The 19477-nt window shown below is 39.4% G+C and overlaps 1 protein-coding gene across 1 annotated transcript in view; it reads left to right on the forward strand.

Moving 5' to 3' along the window:
• Positions 1-19477, forward strand: part of ABCC1 (ATP binding cassette subfamily C member 1 (ABCC1 blood group)) — a 57832-nt gene that overhangs the window by 17151 nt on the left and 21204 nt on the right. The window contains 14 exon segments of the mRNA XM_086622244.1: positions 220-345; positions 3360-3421; positions 4275-4406; positions 5446-5673; positions 6353-6530; positions 7246-7407; positions 9342-9434; positions 10742-10945; positions 13456-13602; positions 13968-14055; positions 15505-15574; positions 16478-16604; positions 17728-17904; positions 18968-19135. Of these exon segments, the coding sequence (XP_086478370.1) occupies positions 220-345; positions 3360-3421; positions 4275-4406; positions 5446-5673; positions 6353-6530; positions 7246-7407; positions 9342-9434; positions 10742-10945; positions 13456-13602; positions 13968-14055; positions 15505-15574; positions 16478-16604; positions 17728-17904; positions 18968-19135 (1962 nt within the window).

The following is a 19477-nucleotide window of genomic DNA, read 5'->3' on the forward strand; positions in this document are numbered from 1 at the left end:
ATTGATTAAAAATAACTAATGTCTTTCATCTTCTCCGCCCTCTCTTTACCTTCCCTTTACCAAAATAGGCATTGACTTCAATTTGCATGGGGGTGGGTAGTGTAACATTTATGTAGTTTGTAGAATTTGCAGTGTGGAGCTGTTTTGTGTTTAATAGTAACATGTTGTTTTAAATAAATTCCTCAAGTCTTCTAACTGGAATATTACCTTCCTTTGTAGGGTGCTGAAGTGGATGCATTTCGTTATGTCACCTTCTGCATCTACTTCACGCTATTATTTGTACAGCTCATCCTGTGTTGTTTTCCAGAACGACCTCCTTTGTTTTCTGAAACAGTGAACGATCCTGTAAGTGTTCAGTCTATACTGAGTGCTGAGTGTCGTACATGCAGTATTCTGTACAATGAGTTGTGAGGCCATAGTCTCCCATAGGCCAAATAATTCAAATCTTGTTGACTTATTTCCACTGAAGTGTAGCATTCTTTCTGCTCTTTGGTTGGTGATGCAGAAGATGAAGCCCATAACATGCAAAACAGGGAGGGCTGTATTTAAGAGGAAGAGCAAAAATACCATTTCAGTCATTTCTGAATAGCGATCCTGAAGGTTGTCATATGTTTTTATGTTCAGTAGTGCCTCTGGCAATCAATGGGAAACATTGATTTGAAATGCTGTCCTCCTAGTCGTCTGGTACCAATCAGTAGGCAATAACTTGTAAGAATGTGTATTCTCTTGCTGTTGAAGGTGGGGAATAATCTATACCTGGAAAACTTGGCGAATCTGGATAGGTTAATTTGATTTCCATATTTACCTCTTTTGTGTCAAGCAAAAATTTAACCTGCTTAATTGCAAGAGCAGTTAACTTTAGAGGGTGATCTGGATGTAGAAATTTAATTTTATCTAGACGTGATCACTTTTTGCATGTGTTCTTAGTTCTGTGTACTAGCTATGTGACATGGATCTAAAGCGGCTCAAGGGATGGTGGATTGTTATACTGCTTGCTTAGCCCCTGGCTAGACCTTCTGAGTCACAGTGGAGTGACACCTGTCACTGCCTGGAGTTTGGATGTACCAAGTTTAGAAACCTCAATTCTGTAATTTTTTTATAAGGCATAATTCCAGTTTGTTGGATGCTAGGTGACACTGACAAAGGAAGGTGTAAAATGTGTGAGGGGGAAATAAGTGTTGCTTTTGTAACTGTGGAAAAGATCCATAACCAGTTGCATTTACTGAATTCCACAGTTATGTTCTCCATTGGTATCCAATGTGCCAGTGGTGCTCAGCATTACCACTGGCAAACAATCTGCATGTATACACTTGGAGGGAAGAGTATATACTGCTGAGTCTTGGGATCCTCTTCATCTTTGGGTTCTTTTCATCTCTTTCAGGGATGAAATATATTTGACAGGATAGTGGATTTATGGAAACCTTCTTTTCTGCTTGGTTACAGTAATTACAAGGTGCTTTGAGACCACAGTGGCTTGTTTTTGTGTTCTGAGTATTTCTAGCAGTGTGCCTAGGAAATAGGGCAGACTTCAAATTTTAACCTTTTCTCATGAGCGATGTGTTCATTGAATGTTATAGTAGCGAAAAAGGAAAGCAAGTCACATTAGTCAGTCTTCAATTCTGCTTTATTCCTTTCTGCCCAGTATTTCCAAACCAGAAATGTTCATAAGTCTTAAGTGAAATTTTATTATATGTTTACTTAAGCCAAAAAACGAGAGTGAAATTTCTAAGATGTAGGTACTGATGTACATACAAGTCAAACAATGTGGTTTGTCTCTTCTTTTCACTTTGTTTACATTACATAAGTCCAGTCTTCTTACAACTCTTTATGTTCATTCTATCTAGTGTGAATGTTGGTAGGATTGATTGTTCTTTGTGTGATAACTATTTAATTTTATAAAATATAGTATTATTTTGACAGTAATTTAATATGGTTTAGTATTTTAAACTTTTGCTTTATGCAAATGAAGACCAGTTTTTGGTAGTTCAAGATCTAGTGGACTCTTGAATTTAGAGTTTCCACCTGCAAGTAGATTACAAAAAGTATTAAGGAAAAAAATAATACAGCATTTTATATAAAGTTCAGAAAATTTTGAAATTTTGTTGAAGTTGAAAGTATTCCCTGAATTTGCTGAAGTAGAAATCTGTTTGCCAGGAAAGGTGGCATGGCTGAAGGCTGAAAGTACTGCCCGCCCCCCCCCCCCACCCCAGCTCAGTAAGTGATGGTGTTGACTTTGCTTGCAATCGTTTTGCTGCAAGCGTTTAAATACTTTGGAAACGTGGAACTCTTACCCTTTCAGAAGAGTATCTGTCTGATACATACTCTTGTTCCCTACAAAGTTGCAAAAAAACTTGTCCTGTGAAGAAGAGGAAATGCAGGAATCTGTTTCATGTAGCTTGATTACAACAGGCTTCAATATAGCTCAGTGGAGAAGTCAGGTTACACAAACATGAGTTGAAAAGTGCAAATCTTGGGAACACTTGGCTCTGGCTGTTTTAATTGCAGTACTCTAGTGATGTTTGGTGACTTTTATAGATGGAAATACCTGAGCTGCTCCCATTATAGTTGATGATAGAACCTAGTGCTTTGTCTCCCAAAGGGTGACTGGTTTTAGCATTCTTTAGATGCTGTTCAGAGCAGTGAAAGAGGGAAGAGAGATATCTGCAATGGAATTCTGCAAGTAAATCACCTTTAGCATCTTTGAAATTTTTCCAGCCTTCCTTGCTGCTGTTTTAATCCAACCAGATTAGGAGAGGATATTAATCTGAAAGAGTAGTTAAAACAGCCATTGCACTGGATGTAGAACACGAGCTAGCTGTGTGCCATGATGGGTACTGAAGTTTCCCGTGCTTATTGATGCAGGGTTTGTAGGGACTATTTTGGGATGCTTTTATGGAGTGTACAATTATTTTTTTTTTTTTCATTGGTACGTTTGTTTTGATGGAGTCACAGTAGAACAGTAGAACTGAATTCTTCATTTATGGCTAACTGTACCCAATTAACATATTTATGCTGTCCTATGGTAGCATACTTTTGCATTAATATAGGTAGGCACCAGTCATGACATCTTGAGAGATTCTGGCCTGCATTGTCCTATAAAATTCCCTCAGCTATTTGTTGTGTTGTTGATACAGAGCATTGCTGTTTCTGTGTCTCAGTGATCTAGTCTGCTGAAAGCCCTGAAGTTCTGTTTGTGTTTTCTGAACAAGCTCTCCACAGCATAAGTGACAAGTTTAGTAATGAAAAAAAAATACTATAAACAAAAGGAATTTCAAATGCATCTTTTCTGCTTGGTTTGTTTCTTTTGGCCCTGTATCAGTCACTTTGTATGTGAATTGATTTCTTTTTCTCTCTTTTAGAATCCATGTCCAGAGTTCAGTGCTTCTTTCCTCTCCAGAATCACATTCTGGTGGATCACTGGGTAAGATCAAGATGATGCGTAAAGCAGCAGTTAGTTAGGTGGCATTTTAGGATCCTGCTTTCATAGTTAGATTAGCAACAATAATGCAATAATAATTGTGGTGAATTTGGTTGGTTGTTTTGTAGATAGATTAAATTGATTTTTTTTTTTTTCAAATTTGATTAATCTTTTTTACGTTCTTTGTAGGATCTTTGTAATTTTAAATTTTGCCAGTATATATTTAGTATGCTTGCTGAAAAATGTAGTAAAAACATTTTCTCAGGCAAATACAAGAAGGTAGGTTTTATTTGCTCTATTTAGAAACTAAAGCATTCAAAACTGTTACCTCTTTTTGTCCAATAGGTTCTTTTTTTCTCATAACTTAGCTTTAGTTGCACTGTCTGATTTGATCACAACACATGTTCTTGTGGGTTAAAAAACAGAAACATGTAAAACAATATTGGTGTATAGTTGTGGTTGGTGCTTGGCCAGAGTTCCAAGAGAAAGCTAGATGAAAGGAATTGCTTTGTAAAATTAAAGGCTAATAAAGATTTCGTAACTTGGTAGGCATGGGAATATTAATTGCCTGGCTGATTTTCAAATGAGATCACTTCATCCTTTCTTTTATTTTCTCTGAAATTTGAATTCAGTGACATATCCTGGATCCTTAGATTATTTGGTGTCTAATTCTCACAGTAAAGATAGGAGGATATATGTTTTAGCATCTGGACCTGTGTTGCTAGAGGTGCTAACTCTTGCATACGTTTTTGTGAAGAGCTGAATGTAAGGACCACTGTCTACAGCATGTATCTGTATATACAAACACATCTCTTTAGTTTTCTTAAACACACAGTGCTGATTCTTTCTAATACAGGTTGATGATTCAGGGTTATCGGAGACCTTTGGAAGCCAAGGATTTGTGGTCATTAAATAAAGAGGACAAATCGGAGGAGGTAGTGCCAGGTTTGGCTAGAAACTGGGCAAAAGAGTGGGCAAAGACCAAGAGGTAAGTTCAGTTATCCTGGCTGGCAGTTCTTCCAAGATATGGAAATTCAAAAGCTCAAGTTACTTAGCCTCTACTTAGAGGTGTTGTGTGTTGCCAATCCTGCCTTTGTAAGGCCCAAGTGGCAGCTCTGTGTTTGTCCTTAAGTACGTACAGAACAGGAACCAAGTAGGGTGTTGTGTGTCGTCTTTATGAAGAGCTGCATTGAGTTTCCCTTAGCCTTTCATGATCCAAAGCTGATTATTGTTACTTTTGACGTTTGATTTTTCCCTGGGAAGGGAATATTGTCATCTGGTCGAACCCCAGTCATGTAATTTAGGAGCTTGGGCTCCCTCTATAGTTAGCGAAGCCTCAGGAGGGCAGTTCAGGGTGTGAAAGTGAGCAGCTTATTTCTTTCCTTTGACTATACAGGGAACCTGGGCACTTAAGCCAGATGACTGAAATTAGAAAGACTGCATGCCTGCAGTTTCCATCCTGCTTTCATCATCCTTTACTGCAGCAAATAGAAGTACTTTTTCATTGAAGGAAAATTGCTTGCTTGCTTGCTTGCTTACACAGTGTATTTTTACATACAGCTTGTCCTGAGAAGTTCGGAAGTATGTAGTTTGGCATAAGCCAGATGTATGAAATGAATGTGTTCAGTCCATTGGGAGCGACTTGGCGTAAATCTGACTGCAGTCTTTTAACTCCGGTGGTACAGTGAGGCCTTGATTTTGATGGAAGTTCAGCATACTGGATTCTAGAATAGTAATTTACTTTGCTCTTTAACACAGATTACAGCCCCATTCCTTATGCTCCAGAACAGCCCTATAGGAGAGATTCAACAGGAATGTTACCTATCCCTACAAAGATGACCATTTCTGAATGGCGAATTCATTTAGCTATGGTTGTATGATTAAAAAGATGTTTGATTGACAGTAAAACCCAGTTAATTAAGAAGGGAAATAAACAGCTCATAAGTATCTCATTTGTATACTGTGTGTTTTTCCAGTTGGCTTAATGCTTGAATAAAGGCTACATTATATACCTACTGTTATTTCAGGCAACCATTAAACATGTTGTACTCGTCCAAAAAGCAGCAAAAATCAAGTGACTCAAATGGTGATGCTACAGAAGAGGCTGAAGCTTTGATTATAAAACCATCTCAGAAGAGCTCTGAAGCATCTTTATTCAAAGTGTTATATAAAACCTTTGGACCATATTTTCTCATGAGCTTCCTGTTCAAAGCTGCACATGATCTCTTGATGTTTGCAGGCCCACAAATTCTGAAGTAAGACCTGTACGCTTTATTACTGTATTAAAAGTTTGTGGACAACATTTAAAACACACTGGTATTTCACTCACTAAGCTGCTTTGCATTCGACTGGTTCAGTGGGGAGAATTGCCATGCAAGTTAGAGACCATGCAAACAGATGACTTTGATCCATTGGTTTTCCAATTACAGCATCATGAATTAAATGTTTGACTTTTTATGTTCCTTTCCAACACTAGGAAGGCCAGTCAGGATCATAATCACCAATAGCAGGGGAGTTCATTTAGTTCTAACCTGTAATGATTGTTGGACTACAAGTCACAGTATATGAAGCAACAGAGAGCTAAGGGATAGGAGGAGTTGTGTTGCTTTAAGGTGAGAAGAAGTAAAACAACTGTAATCAGTTGTGTTTTAGCTGGAGGGAATATGAGACTTTTTAGTGTAGCTCCAAGAGAATGCTGTACATGTAAGGTATGTGATACTTTATGTTTTAAAGTAGTACATTGCTAGGAGGAGGGAGTAGTTTGTGCTAGTGTAAAATGATCTCTAGTTTCTAAGTTTGCTTAGGTGTTTTATCTAAGTTTGGTTTCTTGGGTGCTTGCATGACCAGTATAATGTTTGGAATAATCTAAGGTTATAACCTTGACATTTAATTTTGATTTGTGTTTATCAAGAGAACCAATTCCTCTCTCCACAGGTTGCTGATCAACTTCGTAACTAACAAAGCTGCCCCAAACTGGCAAGGCTACTTTTATACAGGGCTGATGTTTGTTTGTGCCTGTCTTCAGACACTGATTCTTCACCAGTATTTTCATATTTGCTTTGTAACTGGGATGAGGCTCAAAACAGCTATTGTTGGTGTAATTTATCGAAAGGTAGGTGTTTATTTAAATATATGACAACACCTCTCGGTGACTGTGCAAATGCATTGTTTAAGTCTGAATAATTAAAGTAGTTAGCAATCAACCTACCAAAGTCTCCTAACTTTTAATAGGAATAAGAGTGTCTAATTTGTAAATAAAAGCCTTTAAGATAGAGCAGTTTTCTAATTTACTAATTCAGGCACCACCTTCTTCCCGTTGCCAAACAGGAAACCTTGTCGCATTTAGGCTAGAGGTGTGAAACAGCTTCAGTTTGTGCAGAAATTAAGATGTATCTGCATTTGTAGCTTTTTTTTGGGACTTAGCAGCAGTGGCACCTCATCTTGGTGCTGGAACACTTTAGAAAGCTGTGGACTGCTTACTCTGTGTGAGAAAAATGTGTGAGAAGAAGTGAAGATTCAGCTTCTTACACTAAAAAACAATCTAAGCAAACAATACCTCTGCCCAAGCAATAAAACGACTAAACAACCCTAACCCCAAAGACTGCTTGTTGTCTTCAATTCTCCATTAGTTTAAACTCAGCTGGTTACTTCAAACTATACAACTCGTGTTTTGTGAGATGTGCAAAGTAAACAGAATATGAAGCAGGAGAAGGATTGTTTGCAATTTTAAAGATGAAGCTCTGTAAAGCAATTGAATTCTGTGGAGAAAATGCAAATGTAAGTCTTCCTTCATGTCGCCTTGTTTTTTATTTTTAATCTGCACCTAGGCACTTGTTATCACAAATTCTGCTAGAAAGGCTTCTACCGTGGGTGAGATTGTGAATCTAATGTCTGTGGATGCTCAGAGATTCATGGACTTGGTTACCTATATAAACATGATTTGGTCTGCACCTCTCCAGGTGATATTAGCACTGTACTTACTGTGGCAGGTGAGTATTGTGGGTTGTTTCCTGTTTTGACTTTAGCAACATGCTGCTTCCTATGGTCATGACTACACCAGCCAGCAACTTGGTGTAGTGGAAGATGTCCCTGCCCATGGCAGGGGGGTTGGAACTAGATGATCTTTGAGGTCCCTTCCAACCCAAACCTTTCTGTGATTTTATGACTACAGACAGCTGTTGTTCAGACCACTGGAGGGTTTACAGCAGTGTGGAGAAAACGCTGCTTGTTTAGAAGACATTCAGAGCTGCTTTTGTCACTGCTGTCAAGAAGGAGGGCAAGAGGTTCTTAATTTGCACGTCTGAGTGGATGAGGGGATGATGCAGATGTGAGCTACTATCTTTTGGGGGATTGGAGCACCTATAGTATCTCACTTGTCAATTGATTTAAAGACAAGTGGTCTTGGTTCCACACTGTGAAAGTTACTGTATGAGATGTTTGCTATTTCTAGTCCAGACAGTTACCAGGCTGACTCTTAAATTCTCACTGTCAATGGGAAAGCTAATGAAATTCACCAAGAAGTTGGTCACTCCCTGCATGGGTCTCTACTTCAGAAGAACAGAAAAACCAGCCAAAACTGGAAAACATTAAAAGATCTCTATGTGTGTGTGTATGTGTGTGTGTGTATATATATGGAGAAAACAGAACCCTCTCTATATGAGGGCTATATATGTATGTTTGTTTCAAAAATCAAAGTACATAAACATCCTGGAGAGAAGAGAGGCCCAAGAAAGCTGGTTAATATTCAAGGATCACCTGCTCCAAGCTCAGGAGTGGTGCATCCTTACAAAGACAAAGTCAGGCAAAACCGCCAGGAGGCCTGCATGGATGAGCAAGGAGCTCCTGGACAAACTCAGACACAAAAAGGAAGCCTACAGAGGATGGAAGCAACAACAGGTGGCCTGGGAGGAATACAGAGAAGTTGTCTGAGCAGCCAGAGATCAGATTAGGAAAGCTAAAGCCCTGATGGAATTAAATCTGGCCAGGGATGTCAAGGGCAGCATGAAAAGCTTCTATAGGTACGTCGGTGATAAAAGGAGGACTAGGGAAAATGTTGGCCCTCTCTGGAAGGAAACGAGACCTGGTTAGCCAGAATATGGAGAAGGCTGAGGTACTCAGTGACTTTTTTGCCTCAGTCTTCGCTGGCAAGTGCTCCAGCTGCACTGCCTGAGTCTCAGAAGGTAACGGCAGGGACTGGGAGAATGAGGAAGTGCCCACTGTAAGAGAAGATCAGGTTTGAGACCATCTAAGGAACATGAAGGCATACAAGTCCATGGGACCTGATAAAACGCATCTGTGGGTCCTGACAGAACTGTCAGATGAAGTTGCTAAGCCACTATCTGTCATGTTTGAGAAGTCGTGGCAGCCTGGTGAAGTTCCCACCAACTGGAAAAGGGGAAACATAACCACTGTTTTTAAAAAGCAGGAAAAGGAAGGCCCAGGAACACTCACCTGTGTGCCTGGCCAGACCATGGAGCAGATCCTCCTGGAAAGTATGCTAAGGCATATGGGGGAAAAAAAGGAGGTGACCAGAGACAGCCAACATGGCTTCACTATGGGCAAATTGTGCCTGAACAAATTTGGTGGCCTTCTATGACAGGGTTACAGCATTGGTGGATAAGGGAAGAGCAGCTGCCATCATCTGCCTGGACTTGTCCAGTGCATTTGACACTGTCCCACATGACACCCTTATTGCTAAATTGGTGAGACAGGGATTTAACAGATGGACCACTCAATGGATAACAAATTGGCTGGATGGTCGCACTCAAAGAGTTGCGATCAACGGTTCAATGTCCAAGTGGAGGCCAGTGACGAGTGGTTCCTCAGGGGGTCGGTCCTGGGGCCAGTGCTATTTAACATCTTTGTCGGCGACATGGACAGTGGGATGATTTTCAATAAATGTTTACAATTAAGTGCTTTTCAGAATTTAGGTCCTTCAGTACTGGCAGGTGTGGCTGTCATGATTCTTCTGGTTCCAGTAAACGCTGTGATGGCAATGAAGACAAAAACCTATCAGGTTAGAACCTTTGTATATGTGACAGTGTTTCTAGTAAACATGTTCTGTTCTTTGACTTGTTCCTGAGGTTTGTCTTATAATTATTTTCCCTCCCTCTATTTATCCCTTAAAAAAAATGGAAGGGAAAGAAAAGTCAGAGGTGTTGTGTACATAATGGTCTAAAAATTTTGCAGTAGTTAAGACCAAGGTAGCAGGTAGCCAGCTTCATGAAATGTCTGATGATTGGATTGGAATTAGTTTAGTTTTTAACTTGCTGCCTGAGAACTAAAGTGCTGGTGTAAACAGCTGTCTGCCTAATGAACCTTAATGAGTGAGATACTCAGATTTCCGGGATGGTCTTGCAATGTTGGAGATGTGTTCTTGGTTTGGTTGGGGATCTTTTCCTCTCTCTCTTTTTTTTTTCTTTTTTTTTCCTGGAGGGAGAGAAGACTTAGGTGTTGGCTGTTATTGATTCCTAGTTGATTGTATTTAGAGGGGATCGGTTTGTTACAGAGAGTGCACATAAATTAAGTGTAGACTCAAACTCTCATGTTTTATATTGCAAAGTCTGCTTCCAGTAGCCCCACCACATGCTTTCTGGTACAGACTTCACTACTAACTGAATTTACCAAATGTCAGAGAGGTTGATTTATTTAAATGAAACCTTTTAGCTCTAGATGTTAATCAAAATATGCCACAGCATTTGGTTCCTACAGAGCAGAAGTAGAGATATCTAGCCTGTCATAGCCACACTGCCACTGCTGATAGCTGTGCCGGTGAAGTCTGCTGACTGCCTAGTGCTGAGTCAGAACATCATTTCAGCTTTGCACTGCCCTCATTAAAATACTTTATGTAGATGGAAACTTCTGAAGAAACCTGAATGGAAAGGTGCCTTAGTGAATTTACCTTGCACCATCAGAAGCCATTGATAGTGCTGAAAATGAAGCAAAACCAAGTTTGGTCTAAGGTTGGGTGCAAACTGCACATTACTGAAGCTTGATTATAGTGGCTTATTTTTTAACTAGGAGGAACCTGAGTTCTGGGGCTCTCTGATGCAAGGTTAATCCCACTTAAACCAGTGCCACAATCGTTTTGATTTTGGTTTGGGTTTTTAGTTGCATGAAGCATTCTTTTAACTGGTTTAAAACATCTTGTTAATTCTGCATATTTGTTTGTTCAGATAACATCTCAGATTTCCTGCTTGGGAAACTAGTAAGCTTTTGATGATAATGAGGTAAATTTTGCCATTGCAAAATATAAAGCTGAGAACTTTGTGGGTCTGCCAAGTATTGTGCTCTGCTAATTATTTTTTGCAATGTTGTTTTTAGGTGGCTCAAATGAAGAGCAAAGACAACAGAATTAAGCTGATGAATGAAATTCTCAATGGGATTAAAGTTCTGAAACTTTATGCTTGGGAATTAGCCTTCAGAGAGAAGGTATTAGAAATCAGACAGAAAGAACTCAAAGTCCTAAAAAAATCTGCTTACCTTGCTGCAATGGCAACCTTCACTTGGGTTTGTGCTCCTTTTTTGGTAAGTGAAATAAATCTAGATGTCTGCTCTCCTTTTTGAGATTGTGCTTTCCAAGGCAATGCTTGAGAATTTGTTTTGGTTTTGTTTTTTAATGGGTGGAAGAGTCAGAATGCCCTCTGCAGTGGTGCGAAATTGAAATTCTCTATGAAAAGGCAATACTGTTTTCTTTGAAACTTAGTAATGTCCACGTCGGGTGTGTTCTAGAAGTTAATGGCTAAAGTATTTAAAATAAAAACCTCTTCTGCATCCTCCTGTACTTTTGGTGGTGTACTTGAGGAATCTAAGATGAAATGTGCTGTCGGATTTAGAAAGTTACTAATGCACGTAGTACCCTCCAGGTGGTAGTTGTGGCTAACAGAGTAAAGATTCCCTTTTTTCAGAATTTTTCTGAGAGCAGCAGGCTCTTTGATAAGAGTCCTTGATCGAATAGGACATTGTGCACCAGACGTACCTCTGACCTGGGTTCTACCAGCATCTGTTTAAGAACAATGTGGAGAGGTAAAGCCATGGCATACCCTGGGATTGCTTTACATTCTTATTTAAAAAAAAAATATTCTTGATATGTAAAACATCCCACTGTATTTGTGGTTGGCTTACATTTAAACTAATAACAGGAAGAGAAGGGTGAGATCACACCAAAATTTCTTCAGACCCTTTTAGAACAAGGGGCTATTGCTCATCTGCAGAAGCCAATAAAAGCCATGACTACATTAGGATAAAATATGTGATGTTCCAGTTGAAGGTGTTTAAGTTTACTTTCCAGTCTCAAATTCCTTCCCCACAAATGTTTTTAGTGTTTACATTATGTTTTGGGCATGATGAAAGGCAGAAGAAGCAGTGCCCTGGGTAGGAAACATCAGCTGCATTCTTAAGTGAATGCTTTTCTAAAAGAAGTCTGAGATGATTTTAATATAAATACATTATTAAATGAAGTTTCTATATAAAACTCTGCAGATGAACTACTTAATGCTGTTCCATGGAGTCTGAGAAGCCAAATTTTCCGAATGAGTAGCTGTGTTTCAGCACACATTGTGAATGTGTGGCCATGGCCCTACACCTTGGGGCGTTTGGCACTGCGGCAGAATCCGTACAGCCTCAAGTGCAAGGCTGCATCCTGTTTCTTGGCTTTTTGTTCTTTTGTATATGTTCATCTGAACTTCTGATTAAAGAATTTTTGCAAGTGCCTACTTGAAAGCACTTCTGACATGCAAAACTCTACTTCTCCTGTTTCTGTGGCCAGGGCTCTTTAAAGCATTGTTTAATAGTGGTGTTAGGAAACTATTAATTTTGCAGTACCGCCCCTGCTGCTGTGTGTGCTGATAAGGGTGTATTTCAGGGTAATTGCTGGTGACACAAGAGTGCAGACATGCTGCTTGTGAGGTTATTCTTTGGACCGTGTCTTGTTTTTAATCTCCCTGGGAGGGCTTTCTCCCTGGGATGTGGTTGTCCAAAATGAGGATTGTACAAACAAGCTACTGTACCAGGCACAGCTGAGCCAGCTGCCGTATGAAGAACAATACACGTCTTCACAGCAGTCAGATTTTTAACAGAAATACTAATGTCTTCAATGGATGCTGTGCTTAGATGAGACTGTTCCTTAGTCATTTGAGCTAATTGTTTCAAGTCTTGTGGGAGGGAGAATGCCAAAGGTTAGTCTACCTCGATTTCTTGTTTTAAGTGGCAGTCTGTGGGAAAGAGTTCCTGGATCTTGTCATATACTGAGGTATGAGTGTTGTTACCATGGAAGAAAACACTGTGAAGGAAATAGATCTGAAAGTGAACATTTATTTTTACTTAGTTTACTTAGTTTTACTATAATTTAATCAGCACATTTTAAAAAAATGTAAATAAGTATATGGATTTTTTCGATTATTTTTGTCCCTTATGATTGATGATAACAATCATTCAATGTCATTTTCTTGTTCAGCTCGAATCTTGAGCTTTTCTGTTGTGAACTGCTTAGGTACTGCAAGGCTTCATCTTTGTAATGGAGTAACATTTTTAAGATTCTTGGAAAACCATCTATCCATGATTCCAAAGTGGGCTGTAGTTGAAATCTAGGGTAGTGGTAGTCTGAAAAATATAAAATGGGCTAGCATTGGGGTGTTTCTAACTTTTCTATCTATATATGTTACTGATCCAGTACCTGGTACCATAAGGAGTGCCTTGAAACAGAAAGAGAGCAGCAAGAAAGACTAGTGATCATTCCTCTCCTTTTCTTCTGCAGTGTGACCACAAATAGGCTGGGACATTTGTGGTTTTGCTCTTGCTATGTGAAGAAAGTGAGCACTTGACACCTCTCCAAGAGGAGCCATCAACTTCTTTTTACCGCAACAGATTTAAATCAAATGTTTGTTTTGCAAAAAGTGTTGCCAGGAACAAGGAAGTTAGCAGAACGTTGCTCACTCTTTGATTTGTGGACATCTGATTCCAGTTGTCAGACTGTGTGACTTCTGAGTGAGCTGCTTTAAAAAATGTTACCCTGACTGTAACCATTACGCTTGTTTCAGGTTGCATTGTCCACGTTTGCTGTGTACGTCAAAATAAACAAGAACAACGTCTTGGATGCTCAGAAGGCGTTTGTTTCCCTAGCATTATTCAACATCCTCAGGTTTCCATTGAACATTCTTCCTATGGTTATCAGCAGCATAGTAGAAGTAAGATTTCGGTCATTAATGGGTGTTTCTATGCAGAAGTAGCCCCTGGGTTGAAAGATTACGTTCCTGTGCTTAGAGAGTGTCCACTGGTGAAATGCAGCCACCTCAGAAAGGGAGCTTTGCATTCCTTGGGGTTAAATGTTGTGCAAGCAAAATTATCAATCCCAGTTATGGTGGATGGGTGTTCTTCAAATCAGCCATGTTCTTGTGGTTTGGGAAGTGTGATTTTGATGACTTTCTGAGAAACTATGCAATGGATTTAAGGAGGGATAATAATGATGTAATGTATATGTGGTGCAAAACAAGCAGCTTGGAAATATAATTTAGCAGAATATGAGATGGTTTTGCATCCCTTTCTTATGCAGGCCAGCGTTTCCTTGAAGCGCCTTAGGGTCTTCCTGTCTCATGAAGAGTTAGATCCAGACAGCATAGTCCGGGGTTCCGTTACAGAACGTGAGTTTTCTTTTCCTGTTGAAAATCAGTGCGTGCAATTTTGGGTGGCTTCACAGTGTTTCTTTTGCTTTCTCTAACAAATTTACTGCATTTTTGTGGATTTCACTGATAAATTTTAGCCAGGAAGCAGAGAAGGCAGTTTGTAAAATGAAAATTATATAAAGTTTCTACTGCCTTCTCAGGTAACTTCTTTCCTCCCTCCAGTTCCTGTGTCCAAACTACAGAATGGTTACATCCAGACACAGATGGTGACTTTAAAAATTACTTGTTAGACTATTTTAAGTGTAACCATAGGATGATAATTAATGCTGTGCCAAACCTCAGCATTTTGGAGAACAGTCATGTAACAGCCTTGAAGGAGAAAGGATAAGTCCCAGTTCTGGCAATTGCCTCTTCTAATCTCTGTTTTGTGCAAAGAGCGATACTCCCAGCGTCGCTCCCACTGTATCCAGTGGTCTGCTTATATGGAGCCATTTAGGGGACAGATAAGCATGAAGGCATATTTACTCAGAAACTAATGCCCTTTTTCTTGCAAAACAAAACTTTAACTACATCAGTCATTTCTAAATTATTTTTTTCTTACTTCATTTTTACAAAGAGAGTGAAATCTCCATCACTCTGTCTCAAGCAGTTAGTTGAGCTTTATATCATTTTAGTCACTTGGCTTTCCAGTAAGCAGTTACCTGCTGTATTTTTTTTTTTCTCTCCATCTTCCTTCTGGGAATATCTCCTCCCCTTTCTTATGATATACCTGATAACCCTGAATACCTTGCTCGGAAATCTTTAGTGTGGTGGGGTGTGGTGTTTGGTAGTTGGTTTTGTGTTGGTGTGGGATTTTTTGTGTCTGTAATGGCTCGTACTTGCACACTAATGTAAATATTTACCCAGGCTAAGTATTTTTTGCATACTTGGTTGAATTAGGAGTGGTATATTTTGAGTTGTCACTTGAAAATAGATACCGGTACCATGCAACGTTTCACCAAACAGTATTTTTGATCAAAGTTATTTTATTTGGTAGTTTGATTTATTTTCCTCTATCATTCTTATAGTAACTTGGCTTCACGCATGGAACTGGCAGTTTAGCTGATGCTTCCATTGAAGCACAAGTCAGACCGAGGCTGCTAGTTTCTTGAACTGACTTTGTAGTGCTGCAGTGGAGTTGCTGGATAAAGGAGGATGCAGCTGAATAAGTCAGGGTCTTTGTATGGTTGATATTCATGTACCTACTGGTTACTGAATAAGTGTAACCTCAGAACCTCTGCTGTCTTGATAACTTCAGTAAAAGCAGAATACAAGCTTTTGGTAAGCAGTGGGTTGTTGCTTTGCTGAAAAAGTAGCTTTATACCTCTGCCTAGGTGTGCTTAGATTGACTTCTGAGGCATGATCTAGATCATACAATTCAGCTGCTTGCATTGGCACTTTTATAAATATGAATTTTCTGTTTGTCAGCTGAAGGAAGCATTGTTGTAAAGAATGCAACGTTTAGCTGGTCCAAAAATGATCCTCCTTTACTGAACAGGTAAGAATTAATACCCTTTGGTCTGCTTCATAATCTTGCTGCATCATAAATTACCTGTATTTGAATTAACAAAATCTATGTGCAGAAGAATTTGTTGCCTTAAAGGAACAGAAGAACTAATAACATTTGTTCTATATTTTTTAAACTAGGGGTTTCATGAACTAGAGGAATTTACAAAGTGTGTTGTATGTATGGAATGTATAAAGGGGAGTAGCAAGAGATACAATGGGAGGAGAGAGAGCCTCAGATTTCAAGCTCTTACTCCATGCTGCACATGAGATGAGCTCCATCTAGAGGATGCAGCCAGATTAGCCCCTTGTAATTATCCCTAGTCCCTCATGTTTGCACTTACGTCCTCAGAGTCTTCCTCTTAAAATAGTACTCTTGCTGAACTGTAGCTGTCCTTGATTCTTTTGCTGGAGAAAACCAGTGAAGAACCTTGCACGTGGTGTGACTAACCAAGTAACTGTGGTGATGCAGCTACAACCTGTGTCTTCCCTGTGCCCTGTCCCCTTCCTTAATTTTGGCTGCTCTTTCTTGTGCCTTAAATTGTGTATTCTTTGGAACAAGGATGCCGTTTGGGGAGCATCCATTGGTATTTATATTTGTGTTCACAGAACATTTGAGACATACTGGACAGGTTGTGTCACAGTGCCTTTTCTCTTTTATTTTTTTCCCCCCCTTTGACTAATTACATATTAAGATGCTATGTCCCAAGCATAAGAAGAGGTGAGTGCGTTCTGAATGAGAAGTTTGCATTTTCAAACAGTTAAAGTTTCTGTGCTGTGTCAACATTTGCAGTGAGTGTTCACATTGCATCTGCTTTTATATGGACTGTTCGGTAGACTGTAGCTACTGGGATGTGCCAGCAAGCAAGGCTGAATGATGTGCGCTTTGTTTCAGCATTAACTTCACTGTTCCTGAAGGCTCCTTGGTAGCTGTTGTTGGTCAAGTTGGCTGTGGAAAGTCTTCATTGCTGTCTGCATTACTCGGGGAGATGGACAAAAAGGAAGGCCACGTGGTTGTCAAGGTGTGATGTGTCTGAAGAATCTTTCAACTGTTTGTGGGTATTGCCAGAGAGATTCTAGATTTCCAAGTGATGTGAAGGGGGGAAGAGACAACCTTTCGAATGAATGTGGTTTTTAGCCTGATTTCCTGGCAAGCCATGTATTTGGCTTCACCTGCACTCTTTGTAATTGCCTGTTAAGCCTTGACCCAACAATTTCTAAATCTGTTAGTTTCAGATTTACTTAAATAGGCAGAACGATGGAGATGAGTATTCTGGTGAGTCTTGTTGGCAGCCAGGTGTGAGGCAGGGAGACCATATTATACTTACTCCAGCCTGAGGAAGAGCAGTATTGGTTCAGACTGTCTTAGAAATCAGAGAATTGCAAGGAGAGAGGGTACACCCAGATACCCAAACATGGGAAAAGCTGCTGTTGTAGATTGTGCTTAGATGTCAGAGTTGCACAGAGCTCACAGAGGAAAAATGACCTGGAAGTAAGTAAATAACTAAGTAAAAAAGTCCTTGTTTTGGATTTTGCTGCTGCTGTAACGTATGGAAAGAGAATTATTTTAAAAGCAAAACAAATATGTTGCATTTAAAAGAACACACATTTGGTAACCTCCAAAATTGTTCTGGAAAAATAAAGTAGGTGATATCTGAATCACTGACTATTTACTCAGAAGGAGAAGGCAGAACTAATCTTCAAAGCAAAATACTTTGCAGTAGCTCCTTGAAGTCGCTTCCTTTGAAGAGGCTTCTTCCACTACTTTCTGCAGAAATATCTTGGCACAGATGCGTTTGTTAAACATTCCAGATTAAATTGTTTTATGCAGAACATAATTTTTAACTACATGAAAGAGCTAATGACTTTTGACATTAAGTAATTGTGTAAACGTATTCTTTAAACAAATGTTTCCCCCAAGTTTATGTTAGAGAATCATATATTTTTTTAAGTCCTTTGTTTTCCACTGACAGGCTTTGTTACATTCACTTGTAGAGAGGGTTATAAAAATAGCATTTTGGAGGAGGTGGCAGCCCAAGAACTACTTCGTGCAGTTTTGAAATGACCATCTCAATGCTCTGCTGTGCTTTGACTTTGTGTGCAGACTTTTAGTCTAAAGTACTGAATAAGGAACTTTTCTTTCAGGGCTCAGTAGCCTATGTTCCTCAGCAAGCCTGGGTCCAAAATGCAACTTTGGAAGATAATATTATCTTTGGAAAGGAGAAGAATGAGAGCCGGTACAAGTGTGTGATTGAGGCTTGCGCGCTGCTGCCTGATATCGAGATTCTTCCTACGGGAGACAAAACAGAAATAGGAGAAAAGGTATTTAAACACCCACTCTACCATAACAGTGCTATTGCTATTGCTTGTAGTTAAGGCCATATGACTTCTATTCTACTTTATTGTAAAGTTGTATTGAATTTAAAACATTCAGAGAAGAAATCGACTAGAACAAGAGGCAGATTTGACCAGTATGTTTTCCTTGTCTTTAAGCCTCAAATGGGAGGAAACCTGTCTTCAATTACAAATGCAAGAGCATCTTGCAGTCACAGTTCTTAATAATATCTAAGTTGCTATGGTCATAGAGCAGAAGAATGAACACTTCGGTTTCATTTAAAACAAGCAAACAACTCCCTCTCTCCCCCTGCCCCAAACCCCTCCAATTAAACCCAAACCCCAAAAAACAAACCACAAAAACAACCACCACCCCAAAATTGGCACTTGGTTGCAAAAGTATGTGTGATGTGGGATTTAGAAACTTGCATAGATATTGTAGGGCTCTGCTCTGGGAGCAGGACTGGATACCCCCTAACCATGTGGCTAGCAAGGTGTATCTGTTTAACCTGCTTGGCGTTCCGCTAAGCTGATGTTCTCCGTAAGACAGAGATATCTAGGGATGCGTGCTTTGCCTGCTGTCTAGTTATAGGAGGGGTACAGCTGCCAGCCCCAGATTTGGTAAAGGATGCAGCTTTATCTTCCTCGTTGGTCAGCAGGCCAACCAAGTCGTACAGTGTGGACAAAGTTTGTTTATTCAATCAGAGGGAGCACTGCAGAAATACAACGGAGAAGAAAAGTGGCCTCTGAATGTACAGAGTTAGATATATTAGTCTGGGATAATCACTTTGCAAGACTAGTAAATGCATTTTTTTGACTAGCCTCTCACTGACAGTGAGAACTTAATAGATATGCCCCCTTCCAAGAGGATTTTGACTGTGATTGCTTATGCTGTTTGGTAGTGAAATTATTTGTGGTGGAGATCTGTTTCGTACAATGTCGAAATTTCTCCAATTTGCATAAACCACTTGTGACTTGTGTCTTTCACAAACTGTAACAAGACATCTCTTTTCAACTGTAAATGAAGGATCATATTTTCTTGTTTCCCCAGGGTGTGAATTTGTCTGGAGGACAGAAACAGCGAGTCAGTCTTGCTCGGGCGGTTTACTGTAATGCAGATATCTGTCTACTTGATGATCCTTTATCAGCTGTTGACGCTCATGTTGGGAAACATATTTTTGACAAAGTTATTGGACCAAAAGGAATCCTGAAAAATAAAGTATGTCATAATGAGATACTTGTCTCTAGAGATTTATTTGTTTTTCTTTGCTGAGTTCAAATGATTCCAAATTTGTCAAGTTGCATATTCAGATTTTTGTTTCAGACATCGGAAAAACGAAGGGATCTTTCTGAGATTTTGAGAAGACTTTTATAAAACACTGGGTTTTTATAATGCGATGTGCTCTGGTTTCTGTAATTCAGAATTCTTTGATGCAAAAATCAAGACAAGGATAGTATTTTTTCTTAAAATGCTGCATGCCTGTCCATACTTATTGCTATGTTATACACAATAACATAGCAATTTATGTATGTTATAATAAGCTACTTACTTACGAATTTA

The sequence above is a fragment of the Tauraco erythrolophus genome, chromosome 17 (assembly GCF_009769465.1).
Source record: "Tauraco erythrolophus isolate bTauEry1 chromosome 17, bTauEry1.pri, whole genome shotgun sequence".
In the NCBI taxonomy this organism is placed as follows: domain Eukaryota; kingdom Metazoa; phylum Chordata; class Aves; order Musophagiformes; family Musophagidae; genus Tauraco; species Tauraco erythrolophus.